Below are 14,928 nucleotides of genomic sequence, written 5' to 3' on the forward strand. Positions count from 1 at the left end.
GTCAGGTTCAATAGAAGGCAAAACTCTGATGTAAATAAAATAATTTTCAACAATTTTATATCATTTTTTTGCCCTTCAATCTCAAAAATGACTTATTTTATTCGGCATACTGTTTTTACAATGCATTCATATATTCTCTGATAAATTTAGTGCGTTTGCTTTCACCTTAAAGCAGTATTTAGCAGCGGGGTGCCCTTAAGTCAACTTTCGCTGCCACTTTTAGTGAAGCATCAGTAACTGTTATGCGGTCGCCTTGATGATAAAATTCTCCCAATTGTACCGGATGTTTACACTAAACTGGTTGATGCAGTTTGTGGTCACACCGAGGACACAGCGGGATAATGCGAATCATCCATAGTTACAGCTACTGGGGTAAGGCTTTAGTAATCTGCATGGACATCACATGTGGGAATCGGAGAATTTAGACAGAGCGAGGCAGAGAAAATGCGTTGATTGATAAATTCTACAAAATATATGTAAACTGCGTAGAAATGCTTCTGACCAAAACAGGGAGAAAAGTCTGAAATCTAACGGGAGGCGGCAGAACAAATGATCACCTTAATTTTGAAACCGTTTTTTTTATCATTTCCAAGCCACCTGATATCACATTTCAACGTTACTAAAATCTGAAGGATTTTACGACAGACGAAGTGAAGCAGATCATCTTTCACAGTGTTGCAGTCCAAGCAGAAATCTCTACATTCAAAGATTAAATTCACAGTCCCGGCGCGGGAAGGAACAAGGGCTTTCGACAGAAATGTGACGGAGGAAAACGCGACACTTTCCTTCTGCAATTAAAACGATAAGTTCCGACAAAGGTTAAAACACAACGTGCTTTCTGCAGGTTGTACCACTCTGAGATTCGTGTTTCTGACAAAGATTAAAACACATGGTGCTGTCTGCTGGTGGTAGCGCTCTGATATTCGCATTTTTGAGAGTCCGCCCGTGCCGTTCTGGAGAAGGAACAGAGGAAGTCAGTGTAAGTGCAAAATCAGGATGCTTGGAGCGTTAATAACGATGTTTTTGTGGTTATAGGTGAACATTCAAATTCTCCATCGCTCTCTCTCTCTGTCTCGTTCTCTATCTCACTCTCTCTCTCTCTGTTTCTGCCTCTTCTCCCTCACGGTTTCTTTGTGTGTCTGTATGTGTGCCTCTCTCTTTGCTTGTGTCTGTGTCTCTTTCTCTATATTTCGATCTCTGCTTCTCTCTCTAGTCAGCGATTATACCTCAGTTATCACTTGCTAAATTGAATTGTGCTGGGGCGTTGCACTGTCCCGCCAACCATTTCAAGTTCCCATACAGCAGCGCTCAGATGCGGGGCAAAGCTCCATTTATGCCGCATCACTAAAATCTCTGACGCCAGATATAGCGTGGGCTAAATACAATGTAAGTTCACATTTACAACATTCCACTAGACACACAAATATTGGGTTCAGAAGCTGTTGGAAGACAGGAAATCTCCCTCTGCACTATCGCAAAAAACACTCATCTGGTGAGTATAGCACAGGTTAGATAAAGAAAGAAATACTTGCATTTATATAGCGCCTTTCACGGCTACCACACGTATCAAAGCGCTTTACAGCCAATTAAGTACTTTTGGAGTATAGTCACTGTTGTAATATGGGAAATGCAGCAGCCAATTTACACTCAGCAAGCTCCCACACACAGCAATATGACAATGACCAGATAATCTGGTTTTGTTATGTTGATTGAGGGCTAAATATCGGCCAGGTTATCGGGGATAATTCCCCTGCACGTCTTCGAAATAGTGCCATGGGATCTTTTGCAACCACGTGAGAAAGTAGACAGGGCCTCGGTTTAACGTCTCATCTGAAATACGGCACCTCAGACAGTGCAGCGCTCCCTCATCACTGCACTGGAGTGCCAGCCTGGATTTACGTGCTCAAGTCCCTGGAGGGGAATTTGAACGGACAAGATTCTGACTCTGAGGCGAGTGTGATAGCCACTGAGCCACAGCCGACACAGAGTAAAGCTCAATTTATACTATCACATCAAACACTCCCAGAGCAAGTGCAGCACGGGTTAGAAACAGACTAAAGCTCCTTCTATACTTGTCCCAGCAAACACTCCCAGGGCAGGTGCAGCACTGTTTAGTTACAGAATGAAGCTCCCTCTACACTGTCCCCATCCAGCACTCCAAGGGCAGGTGTAGCACGGGTGAGATAAAGAATAAAGCTCCCTGTACGCAGTAATTTCGAAGTGAAAGTCCATATTACCCGAATACTTCGCTGTGCGCTCTGTGTAGTCTGTGAAATCAGCTGAGTTAAAAGATCAAACGGCTTCCTGCTGTCCATGGCTTGTAAATTCGGTAATAGTTTCACGCAGATGGTGTGCTCACAGTAAAGGATATACTAGACATGTGAGAGTCAGTCAGCCACATTCAAATGTGTCAATTTGGTCACCGATGTGTTTTAGTAATAAATTACAATGGGAAGGGTTGATTGTGGCAATAAAGCAATTTCAGAAGAGTTGAGTGCCTGGTTGTTTAATTTACATTGTTATTCTGTTAGCATTTCTATGTACCTTTGCGGTATATTGATTTAATAATAGTATGCATGGAACATAGTGATCAAAGTCAATCTTAGTATAAGAAATGTAAGTAAAAACGGTTTTAGTAGCACACACGGGAATCAGATCGTGCATGTCTCAAAATGCAATCAGCGCTCATTGGAATTGTGAAGTGTTTCTCACTAGCTCTCATACAGGTTTTGTTAACTATGAAGTTTCAATAAATACCTGCTCCTGCAGTGCTACAACTGAGAGTGTGTGTGCAATCTGACGTTTAAAGCAACGAAACGAAAAAGAACAATAAAGTAGTCCAACATGTGCCACTAAACACTTCCAAGGCAAGTACAGCACGGATTAGATACAGAAGAAAATGCTACAACAAACACGTCGATGTCGGCTACTGCACCAGTGAAATGAAACCCAACTTAATTTATTCTGCCCCATAAAACACCCCAATGTTGGGTTCATCATTGCTCACTTGCGGAATATATCTCTATCCTATTCCATCAAATACTCTAAACTCAAGTATAATATGGTTACATATGGACTAAAGATCTTTGCAAACTTTTCAATTCAGCAATCCCTGGTCAGGCACAGCTTGCTTTTGACATCATAATATTCCCCTATTGGAGCTCAATAATTGCACTCAACTCCAAACAGCAACATATTGCCAATGTATTGCCAACTGATGAAAGCTCAAAACGTGGGACTCCCAATATTGTCCGGCCTGACATGAGCGTCATCGCCTCATGGTTATTACCACAAGAGGAAGCCAATGGCCGCAAATTGAAACTATATTAAGTCAATCTGATACATTGTGGATTGAGGATGGGAGGTAGGCTGGGGGTGTTCCTTAAAGCTGCCAGACTGTTGTATAGACCCAACTAATATTTTTCATTTATATCCGGGCCGCAGTTAGAATAATGAATATGGAAAATACAATTTAGAAGTGTTCTGGATTTCCAATTCCCACAGTGTATATCACCTGAAGAGTTTGCAATTCAAAGTGTCAGATATCACCGTTAGTTTATATCAGAGTGCTATGAGCGTGCAATCAGTTAGAAGTACCTCACTTAATCTCAGCTCCCCCATGACCTATTCATTTGTACATTTCAAACAATTTTACCTAGAGTGCCACACACGTGCAGTCATGAGCACACTGATAGCGAGAGTCTTGACCAAGAGCAGTCTGATGAAGAGAAGGGACAGTCCCATTTCAGTCATGCCTGCCTCGCGGGGGATAGAAAAGTGAAAATAAACAATTTCACCCAATATTGAATTTGCAACGTATCAACACAGTGTGTTATTTAAAGAACGATTCAGCATAATAGCATATATTTACACACGTATGTGTCCATCTGCATGTGTCCGTAGGTGTATTTGTATCTGTGCACGTGTGCGTTTCTATCTGTTTGTATGTGTATGTTATCTGTGTGTTGCTGTGTGCTTATATATATGTGTGTGTGTGTTTAATGTGTGAATGTGTGCGTGTGTCTATCTGTTTTCTGTGCATGTGTGTGTGTAGGTCATGTGTGTGTATGTGTCTTTCCCTGTGTATATGTGTCTATTTGTTTGTTTGTGTGTCTGTGTGGTTATGTGTGTTTTGTATGTGTGTATGGTTGTGTCTATATATATGTCAGTGTGGTGAGTACCTACATGCATTTGTTCCCATTATATGTATAGAAATCCATATGCGCTGTTTGTGTTTCCAGATCGATTATTTACAAAGCATGGTCCATTACTTTGTTGATAATAGGTACGGGCGGCGAGAAGGAAATATGAATGTTTAAACTCCTCAATATCTCAGAATATTACAATGCAGGAAGACTCAATAAATAAAAGCAGAATGCTGAGAGAAAGAGATTTCATCTGCATAGTTAGTGGACACGTTTTAAACAGTAACACTGCGACTTCGTGAGGTGGTTAATTAATATTTGATCCAGCCTAATTTTTCATGTACAATCTGAAGTGCCTTACTTGAGAAATTATATACCAGATTTCACGACCTCAGCTTGTCCGAAGACATTTTCCAGTCAATGTGATACTTTGCAAGTGTAATCACTGCTGTAATGTAGGGAAATATGCCAGCCAATTTTCGCACAGCAAGATCCCAGAAACAGAAATATAATAATGACCAGACATTCTGCTTTTAGGTGTTGGTTAAAGTCTCAATATTGGCCGAGGTCATCGGGGAGAACTTTCCTCTTATTCTAACTCTTGCCATGGGATATTTTATATCCACCTGAGAGGGAAGGCAAGGCCTCGGTTTAAAGTCTTATCCGAAACACGACATCTGCGACAGTGCAGGGCTCCCTCGGTAGACCTTCTGCTGAAATCCCTGGATTGTGACGTGATACTGAACTCCTTCCATGTAGTTAGGGATCAGGTATTACCCGTGGGGAGAAATATTGAATCAGACAATTTATTAATGTAATACAGAATAAAAATTTAACACCACCTCTGGTATGTCGCATCATTCCGGTCCGTGAATCGATGGATTGATCCCGAGAGACCTTCTCTGAACAGTTCCGCCCCTCCGTTCCTAAACAAAAATACATAGAATACTGACATGATTCACAACTCGCTGAGACTTCAAAGAAGAACATATTGACCTTCACAAGAGATGCAAAGAAAGACTCGCACTTTCACTTTGCTGTATTCGGTCCCCTGGACGGTTTTCATCCAGTCCCGGTTTGCAGTATATTATCTCGGCTTATTCTAACTCTTGCCGTGGGATATTTTACATCCCACCTGAGAGGGAAGGCAAGGCCTCGGTGCAGGTCGGGGCCAAGCGCTGCAATATAGATGGTATTGCCTATCGGAACGGCTAGCCGATGCCCCGCAGGTCTATTTAGGTACGGGTAAGAGGTATCACAAGGCGTCGGCAGTTGTCCCTAATACCTGACCAACAATGACCCCTCACTCAACGCATTGAAGGCAATTTCACTGGTTGCTTAACTAACTCGGCCTTTTGTGGGACCCTAAAGTGTGAAACACCGACTGCGGCAATTGCCGACTTAACAGTGACTTCACTTGGAACTTTTATGCCCTCTTTCTTCCCCCTGGTTGTCAAAAATGAAATAATTCCATTTCTATAGCGCCTTTCGCGACGCAACAAAGCGCTTTTCAGCCATGAAGTACTTTTGAAGTGGAATTACTGTTGTAGTGTAGGAGACGAGACAGGACGATAGCGCACAGCAAGCTCACACGAACAGCCTGGATTATGTTTTCAGGTCTCTGGAGAGTGACTCGAACCCACAACCTTCAGACTGAGAGTGTAATAACTGAGCCACTGTTATTATCTGTCCTTTGTTAATAATACACTCCAATGGATCACGGGATCGGTGAATTATTGAAACGCACCTTTTCCGTAATCTGTTTGCACGACTGTCCCATTCGGCGCCGTGGCATGATTCACCTTGCAACTGATCACATCTCCGGGTCTCCATTGGTCCATCGGTAGAAAAACAGCGGCTGTGTATCTGCCGTCTCCTCTGTACAGAGGGGCTGACCCAAACCTCTTGACTGCGGAGGACGAAGTCTTCATGGACACTGTTATTTCTTTCGGATAGAAGTCCGTCACCAAGCAAACTGCGGCTGCGACTGTGCCCTCAATCAGGGCGCCCCGTGGAGGGAACAAGAGGCGCATTTGCGGCCTGGAATGTTTGGCGATCTCTGTAATTGGAATTTAAAAACGTCACTACCTGGCGCACTATTAAAATACTCACTAATCCTCACTATCTTTCGAAAATGTACCTCTGCAAAGGACCAACCAGAAATTGCAACAGCAAAATAAATGTTAATTGAACCATTAGATTAATATCATTTTAGGAAAACATATTAGGAAAAGGGGAGGTGCAACGAGACCTGGGTGTCATGGTACACCAGTCATGAAGGTTGGCATACAGGTACAGCAGGCCGTTAAGGAAGCAAATGGCATGTTGGCCTTCATAGCGAGGGGATTTGAGTACAGGGGCAGGGAGGTGTTGCTACAGTTGTACAGAGCCTTGGTGAGGCCACACCTGGAGTATTGTGTACAGTTTTGGTCTCCTTACTTGAGGAAGGACATTCTTGCTATTGAGGGAGTGCAGCGAAGGTTCACCAGACTGAGTCCCGGGATGGCGGGACTGACATATCAAGAAAGACTGGATCAACTGGGCTTGTATTCACTGGAGTTCAGAAGAATGAGAGGGGATCTCATAGAAACGTTTAAAATTCTGACGGGTTTAGACAGGTTAGATGCAGGAAGAATGTTCCCAATGTTGGGGAAGTCCAGAACCAGGGGTCACAGTCTAAGGAGAAGGGGTAAGCCATTTAGGACCGAGATGAGCAGAAACTTCTTCACCCAGAGAGTGGTGAAACTGTGGAATTCTCTACCACGAAAGTTGTTGAGGCCAATTCACTAAATATATTCAAAAAGGAATTAGATGTAGTCCTTACTACTAGGGGGATCAAGGGGTATGGCGAGAAAGCAGGAATGGGGTACTGAAGTTGCATGTTCAGTCATGAACTCATTGAATGGCGGTGCAGGCTCGAAGGGCCGAATGGCCTACGCCTGCACCTATTTTCTATGTTTCTATGTTTCAACAATACTGCCAACGGTAGAATAAACAAGGCAGGTTAACGAGCTGCATATCTGGAAAATAACTCAGTGTAGGGACGGTGAAAAGCTTTTGTTTCCGACGCATGGAGGGTTATAGAAGTGCTGATGCACGGATAATTAAAGACCCAGGTACAAGAGTAAAGGATGACTTAAAATCGAAGAGAAAGGATTCTGCCTTAAATAGCTAACTGACGACTACAGGATGCATAAATGTGCTTTATATTCCCTTGAGTTTAGAAGATTGAGGGATGATCTAATGGAGGTGTTCCAAACAGTGAAGGGAAGCGATAGGATTTATCGAGAGAAACAGAAAATGTTTTTTTCACACAAAGGGTAAAGAAAATCAAAGAATCACAGAACGATGCCGCACAGAAGAAGGCCATTCTGCCCTTCGTGCCTGTGCCAGCTCGTTGATAGAGCCATCCCAGTCAGACCCAGCCCTCTGCTCTTTCCCCAAATACCTGTATTTTGTCTTCCAGTATTTATCCAATTCCCTTTTGGAAGTTACTATTGAATCTGCCCCCATCACACTTTCAGGTAGTGCATTCCAGATCACGTGCTGCGTAAGAAAACTCCACGTGTTGCCTCAGGTTCTTTTGGCAATCACTTTGAATCTGTGTCCTCTGCTGACAGATCCTTCTGCCACTGGGAACCACCGCTCCTTCTTTATCAAAACTGTTCATGATTCTGAACACCTCCACTTAACCGTCTCTGCTCTAAAGCGAGCAACCATGACGTCTCTATTCTCTCCAAATAACTGAAGTTCCTCATCCCGCGTATGATTCTGCACCCTCTCTATGGCCTTCCTGCAGTTTGGTGCCCAGAATTGAACACAATACTCCAGCATTTTGTAGAGGATTAGCTTAAACTCCTTGCTTTTGTACGCTATGCATTTATTAATAAAGAACATACGAACATAAGAATTAGGAGCAGGAGTAGGCAATTCGGCCCCTCCAGCCTGCTCCGGCATTCAATAAGATCATGGCTGATCTTCTACCTCAACTCCATTGGACCCTATCCCGCGATACATTTACCTGAAATAACAAGATCTCAAACTTGACAATTTCAATTGACCCCACGCATTCTCGATAATTTTGGGGAGAGAGTTCCAGAGAAATGCATTTTGGTAGGAAGAATGAAGGGAGGCAAACATGAACGGACTGATACAATTTTAAAGGGCTCAGGTGAACAGAAAGACCTTTGAAGGTGGCAGGACAGGTTATGAAGTCTGTTCGAAAAGCACATGGCATCCTCGGTGGGAATGTAAGTTGTGAGGGGGATGCTAAGAGGCTTCAAAGGGATATCAAGTGGCTAAGTGAGTGGGCAAGAACAGGGCAAATGGAATATAATGTGGAGAAATGTGAAGTTATCCACTCTGTTAGGAAACATAGATCAGCAGGGTATTTTTTAAAGGGAGAGAGATTGGGATATGTTTGTGTTCAGAGGGACCTGTGTGTTCTCCTTAGCAAAGCACAAGATAAGCAGGCAGGTACAGCAACCAATTTAGAATGCAAATGGTATGCGACCTTCATTACAAGAGGATTTGAGTATAAGAGTAAGACGTCTCATTGCAATTATATCGGGCCCTGGTGAGACCACACCTGAAGTATTGTGTACAGTTTTGGTCTCCTTACCTAAAGAAGAATATAGTTGTCACAGAGGGAGTGCAACGAAGGTTCACCAGACTGATTCCTGGGATGGGGGAATTGTCCTATGAGGAGAGATTGAGTAGACTAGGCCTATATTCTGCAGAGTTGAGAAAAATGAGAGGTGATCTCATTGAAACATACAGGGCTTGACAGGGGTAGATGCAGGGAGGATTTTCCCCCGGGCTCGGGAGCCTATAACCAGGGGTCACAGTCTCAGAGTAAGGGGTCGGCCATTTAGGACTGAGATGAGGAGAAACGTCTTCAATCAGAGGGTGGTGAATCTTTTGAATTCTCTACCCCAGAGGGCTGTAGAGGCTCAGTCTTTGAGTATATTCCAAACCGAGATCGATAGATTTTTGAATATTAAGTGAATCAAGGGATATGGGGCTAGTGCCCCTCTCCTGCTCCTGTGTTCCTGTGGTCCTGTGGAAAGAAAGAGCAATCGGGAAAGATCCAGGGGCCATTTGCCGCCTATGTGTTCATATTCCCAGGACATCGTCACTGGTTGGGTTTTAAGGGGGATTGGGAGGGCAGGAAGGGCATACCGCGAGAGAGAAATACAAAGAAGAAAGTGATTGACAAATGAAAATATTAGTTTTGATCCTTACTTGACTCCACTATGACCCTGACTCCGTCTCCGAACATGGGCATGTCTAAATTCGGTTCCTGTTTCTTGGAGACGCAGTAATAAATCCCGCTGTCCTTATTTACGACGTTCTGGATTCTTAAGGAGGTTTTCTTCTGATCGCGGCTGACGAGCTGATACCTTGCCTCTGTGAGTTGTTTTCGCTTGTTGCTGAGTATCAGCACCAGGGGGCCGCGCTCTATCTTCTCCTGCTTAAACCAGAACAGCAAGTTCCACTCGGCCAAAGTTGCGCTCGTCACGCACGGCAGTTCCACCGGGTTCCCTTCGGCCACTGACATATTGACCGGCGTTCGCCCCAATGTCCCGATCGAGTGAGCCTCTAATAAACAGGATAGTCAGAAGGTAATGATTTTTCGATGGAAACTGAATCGGTGTCACACTTATCTCGTGGAAGCACTCCGCCGTTTGGGTTCAAGTCCTGTTCGAGAGACTTGAGCCCATGATCTGGGCCGACACTCCCAGTGCCAGGGCTCAGGAAACGCTGCACTGTCGCAGGTCCCGTCTTTAAGCTGAGACATTAAACCGAGGCCCTGTCTGTCGTCTCAGGTCGACGGAAACTACCCCACCGCACAGGTTCTCAACAGTGTCTCGAGATATATTGAACCCTCAACCAACATCAACCTCGGGGTGGTACGTTCAAGCGTCAACACAGAAGACTGTGAGATTGATTTTTAATCAATCCGGCAATTGCTGGACCATCGCCAGAAAACACGCTGAAAACTGTCGAATGGTTATATAAACCCCACTGGCGCATCAAATAGTCCATGGATCAAACCTGCCGCTCTACAAGCGGCTCCTGGCCCACATCATGTGCTTGGCTCTTAACGTGCTCTGAAGTGGTTGAGCAAACAAGTAATGTGTACCGCGGGTCAACGAACCAGGACCAATAAACATGTTCTCTGCTGGCGTTGCGAAATAGTGAATGGCCGAGTCATAGAGCACAAAAGGAGGCCACTTCGACCACCATACCTGTGCTGGCTCATTGAAAGAACAATCCAATTAGTCCCCGTCTCTCCTACCCTTTCCACAAAGCCCTATAAATCGTCCCCTTTGAAGTAAATATCAACTTGAAGATTGAGTCTGCTTCCTCCGCCCTTTCAAGCAGTGCATTCCAGATCATAACAACTCGCTGTGTAAAAATAAACTCAGTTCCCCTCCGGTTCTTTTTCATCTCTGTGCTTTTTTTTTCTAAATTCTGTAAATATTTTGTCTTCTCAATACACAAATTCACAGTTCCAAATATTTTCAGTCGACAAATGATCACAAAGCCCTGAATCGCGATAGTCACATAACAGAGTTGCTAATGCTGCGTCTCCATAATTCTTGCAACACTACCAATATTTTGTCTTTAAGCTGGACTTTTATTCCGTTCTACCGTTGCAGACACGCAGACTAACCTTGCGAAAGTGACAAGAAATAAGCCCAGAGTGTCAGCGGCAAAAGCACGGTCTCCATTTCAAACGAGAATGTCCCGTGGGCTCCTTCACCGGATGGGCAACGCAACTGATGGCGTCTGAAGCGAGAAAAATATAGCCACTCCCGAGAATTGGAATCAGCGAATCCATCTCGTCTCTACTTCCCCTACGTCAACTCTCACGGTCTGACTCCGTGTTCTGCGCTCTTTCCAACTCCAGCGTGTTGTTGCAACATTTACAATCTAGGCCCGGATGTAAAGGAGGCCAGAAACGTGAAAGAAACAATAAAACTTAAATGAGTCTCGCTTTCCCACGGCCGGTTTGTAGTAGCCTTTCCTTAGAGGTAACAATTTCTCTTCACCCTGGAGACTTGAACAGATAACATTGGCTGATACTTCACCGAATCAAGGCCCATTCTTTCCTCTCAGTTGTATGTAAAAGATCCCACAGAGCTATTCGAAGATGAGTAGAAGGATTTCTGCCCGGCTCATGGCAAATATTGATTTTCCCACCGACACTAACAAAAAAAAAAATCACTTACCTGGTCATTATCACATTCATGTCTGTGGGATCTTTCTGGGCCTCTAAAAAGGGTAGAGGAACAAAGAGATCTTGGGGTGCAGGTCCACAGATCCCTGTATTTAGCAGACCAGGTAGATAAGGTGGTTAAGAATGTTAAGAAGACATATGGAATATTTGCCTTTATAAGTCGAGGTATGGACTACAAGAGCAAGGAGGTTATGCTTGAAATGTATAAAACACTGGTTACACCGCAGCGAGAGTACTGTCGACAGTTCTGGTCACCACATTGCACGAAAGATGTAATTGCACTGGAAATGGTGCAGAGGAGATTTACAAGGATGTTGCCTGGACTGTAGAATTTTGGCTATGGGCAAAGATTTGAGATGCTGGGTATGTTTTCTTTGGAACAGAGGAGGCTGAGGGGAGACCTGATTGAGGCGTATAAAATTATGAGGGGTCTGGATAAAGTGGATAGGAAGGACCTGTTTTCCTTGGCAGAGAGGTCAACAACCAAGGGGCATAGATTTAAAGTAATTCAAGGGGAGGCTTAGAGGAGATATGAGGGGACATTTCTTCACAGAGAGTGGTGGGGTTCTGGGACTCACTGCCTGAAAGGGTGGTAGAGGCAGAAATCCTCACCACATTTAAAAAGTACTTGGATGTGCACTTAAAGTGCCGTAACCCACAGGGCTACAAACCAAGAACGGGAAAGTGGGATTAGGCTGGATAGTTCTTGGTCGGCCGGCATGGATACGATGGGCCGAAATGGCCTCCTTCCGTGTTGTAAGTTTCTATGATTCTATGATAGGAAGAGCTGTAGGATGTTCCGCTCCCCTAACATGCTCCGGCATATCTGTATCTTAACGACATCTATCCTCCATGGTCCCGTGACACTTAATAACGTTTCCTAACTAAAGTATTTCAATCAACCTGTGCGAGCAACCAGAAATCAGTGTCATTGCCTGTTAAACCTCTCTCTTTCTTGTTAATTCGCTGTACCTCGGCATTTTTTTTTTTAAATTCGTAGCCAATCTTTCCAATTCTTTGTCAAATCACAAACGCCAGAGGTCACCTTGCACACATCAAGGATCACTCTGCGCCAATGCTCTTAGCCAAAAGGCCTAGAGCCACTGCACCGTTCCTGGAAGTACTGCAATACCAGGTTCATGCCGTGGAGGTGGACGGGTCAGGTCCCCCACACACCTCTGTGGAGGTGGATGGGTCAAGCCACCCCACCCACCTCCTGTTTCCAAAAAAGCAAGCATATACCTTCCTGATCCAGGGAGAACCACTTTGGGGTCATGGTTACTCCCCTGTCAGGTCAGTTACGCATGATCTTAGCCAAAAGTCTGAGAAGCTCGGCATTTATTGCCCAACAAAACTCTGCCCCTTTGTGGTAGGCCTTTTACTTGAACCACTGCAGAAAGTGTTCTTTTCAGTGGTTTTGTACCACTGAATGGCTTGTGAGGTCACTTGAAGGGACAGTTACGAATAAACTATAATGGTGTGGGGACTGGCGTCCCATATAGACACAGACCGGGAAAGACGACAGGTCCTAAAGGAAACTGGTGAGCCAATTGTTTTTTTTTATAAGAATCCGACCATTTCACGATCACTCTCACTGAAACCATTTTGTTTACAGATATAATGGTGAGCCTGTGTACAGTGAATGGTGCAGAGAGAAATCAATAGATGGAGGGAGATAAAGGTGAGCGTGAGCACAGTGATACCGAAAGCAACCAACAGCAGGAGTTAAGTACAGGTGAGACAGAGCGTCCAGTGATACAGAGAGACACCAACAGGGGGAGGGAGATAATGGTGAGACCGAGTACAGTGATACAGAGAGCCACCAACAGATGGCGATAGAAAAAGACGCATGTCAGACTGTGTCGGCAGACGTCGGGATGCACAGCACCACAGGTAAGCTTGGGAATATTTGGAAATATGTGGATTGTAAAAGGAATGAGGAGATGGGGAAACAAGAGCAGAGGGCAAAGCTCTGCAGATGTGGAAAATCATCAGAACGAAAGGTAATGTGACAGAAAGATAACAGAAAAACAGCACAGGAACTTGTGAAATAGCACAATGATTTAATGAAAGGTAGATCTGAGCAATGTACCTGTGCAGGTGAGTAACCCTCTCCCCCGCCCACGCAGTGGATTAACCCAGGCTATGACTGTGCCCAGTGGTGAAAAGGTGAGCCACAGTCAGACCCGTTAGACCCTATACCTGTTTTACATGAAGCGATAAAAAAAATCACGCTGACCCTAAATAAGTCACACAACGAAACTACAACCTTCTGAGAAACATGGCATCGCATTAACCGCATCCCATCGAGAACTGACTGTACAATACTGCTGAAAGCTGTGATTCCACTTAACGTATGTGGCGCCTTCACCGACTAAGCACTGCTTGGATGATGTACCGTGTCTACTCTAACCATCTGTCTCTATCACAGTGAGCGTATTGCAGCAGAGTGAGCGAATCTCACTGAAGTGCACACCTTACCCCCCAAATCGTAAACAATTAATTCTGTGTATGAATTAATTGAATGGAAAGACTCTGGGTAGTGTGGTTAATGGCGTTCACGGCATTTGAACTTGCGACCACAATGTGCAATACTCACCGGATATATTTCGACTTATAATAAATATATGGCGATAAAGACAGTCGCAGTTCATGCTCCTTTTGTCCGTGCTGGTCCGAATGGTGTGTCTGCAACAACGTCACAGAGGAGCAGTTATTTAGTGGAAAAATATGTATCTAACGATTTGCTTTGCTTGCGATGTGATTGAAGTCATTCGGGTGAGGATTTGTTAACTTCTTTGTTGTACGTGAAAGAACCACATGTTCCAAACATTACAGGTGTCTCTTTTAAACCTAGACATGTGCTCGTTTTATATCTTGGAGAGGAAGATTTACCATCACCAAAGAGCGACCATCAGTAACCCATGGACACCTGCAGGCTTCTCTTGCTTGAAGCTCAGCTCCTTGGTTATGAATACCGTAGGGATTGAAATGACCTCCTAAAAACAGGCGGCGCCATATGGATACTAATGTAGTAAAGGGGCTGCTTCACGATAGGAAGTGGACCATTACAAAGATGAGAATATCATACAGCGTCTTTCAGACCCATCCACCCTATCAACCAACCATCCATCCGTTCATAGGTCTATTAATAAAATCATTCAGACATCCAACTATCCATCCAATCCAAATACATACTTCCACTTCAACGTGCCTGCTTATCAATTTGAGGATGTATGCTCTCTCTGAGGTCCTCTATTTCTATCTATCTATCTATCTATCTATCTATCTATCTATCTATCTGTCTGTCTGTCTGTCTGTCTGTCTGTCTGTCTGTCTGTCTGTCTGTCTGTCTGTCTGTCTGTCTGTCTGTCTGTCTGTCTGTCTGTCTGTCTATCTATCTATCTATCTATCTATCTATCTATCTATCTATCTATCTATCTATCTCTCTATGTCGATCTATATATTTATCTCTCGATTTGTCTCTATATTTCTCACACCATCTATCTCTCCATCTATTTCTCTATCTCTCCACTT

At 44.1% G+C, this 14,928-nt stretch overlaps 1 protein-coding gene across 2 annotated transcripts; it reads right to left on the minus strand.

The window, feature by feature from the left end:
- Nucleotides 1-562: 562 nt before the first annotated feature.
- LOC139235282 (immunoglobulin lambda-1 light chain-like) lies at nt 563-10,909 on the minus strand. Of its 2 annotated transcripts, XM_070866424.1 has the most exons (6): nt 10,825-10,909; nt 9,390-9,746; nt 5,893-6,204; nt 4,988-5,071; nt 3,656-3,755; nt 563-953 (listed from the first exon to the last, which is right to left on the minus strand). In XM_070866424.1, exons 1-6 carry the CDS (start codon nt 10,880-10,882, stop codon nt 881-883), a joined length of 984 nt encoding a protein of 327 aa, XP_070722525.1. In that variant the 5' UTR covers nt 10,883-10,909; the 3' UTR covers nt 563-880. The 2 variants fall into 2 exon arrangements, with proteins under 2 accessions (XP_070722525.1, XP_070722526.1); XM_070866425.1 differs by lacking the exon at nt 3,656-3,755.
- Between the last annotated feature and the right edge of the window lie 4,019 nt (nt 10,910-14,928).

This window comes from Pristiophorus japonicus, chromosome 23 (genome assembly GCF_044704955.1).
Source record: "Pristiophorus japonicus isolate sPriJap1 chromosome 23, sPriJap1.hap1, whole genome shotgun sequence".
In the NCBI taxonomy this organism is placed as follows: Eukaryota; Metazoa; Chordata; class Chondrichthyes; family Pristiophoridae; genus Pristiophorus; species Pristiophorus japonicus.

Coding starts and splice junctions, on each gene's coding strand:
- LOC139235282 (XM_070866424.1), bottom strand. CDS start 10,882: ATGGAGACCGTGCTTTTGCCGCTGACACTCTGGGCTTATTTCTTGTCA. Junction 9,747..10,824: donor TTTCTTGTCACTTTCGCAAG/GTTAGTCTGCGT, acceptor CCTGTTTATTAG/AGGCTCACTCGATCGGGACA. Junction 6,205..9,389: donor CAGGGTCATAGTGGAGTCAA/GTAAGGATCAAA, acceptor TTCCAATTACAG/AGATCGCCAAACATTCCAGG.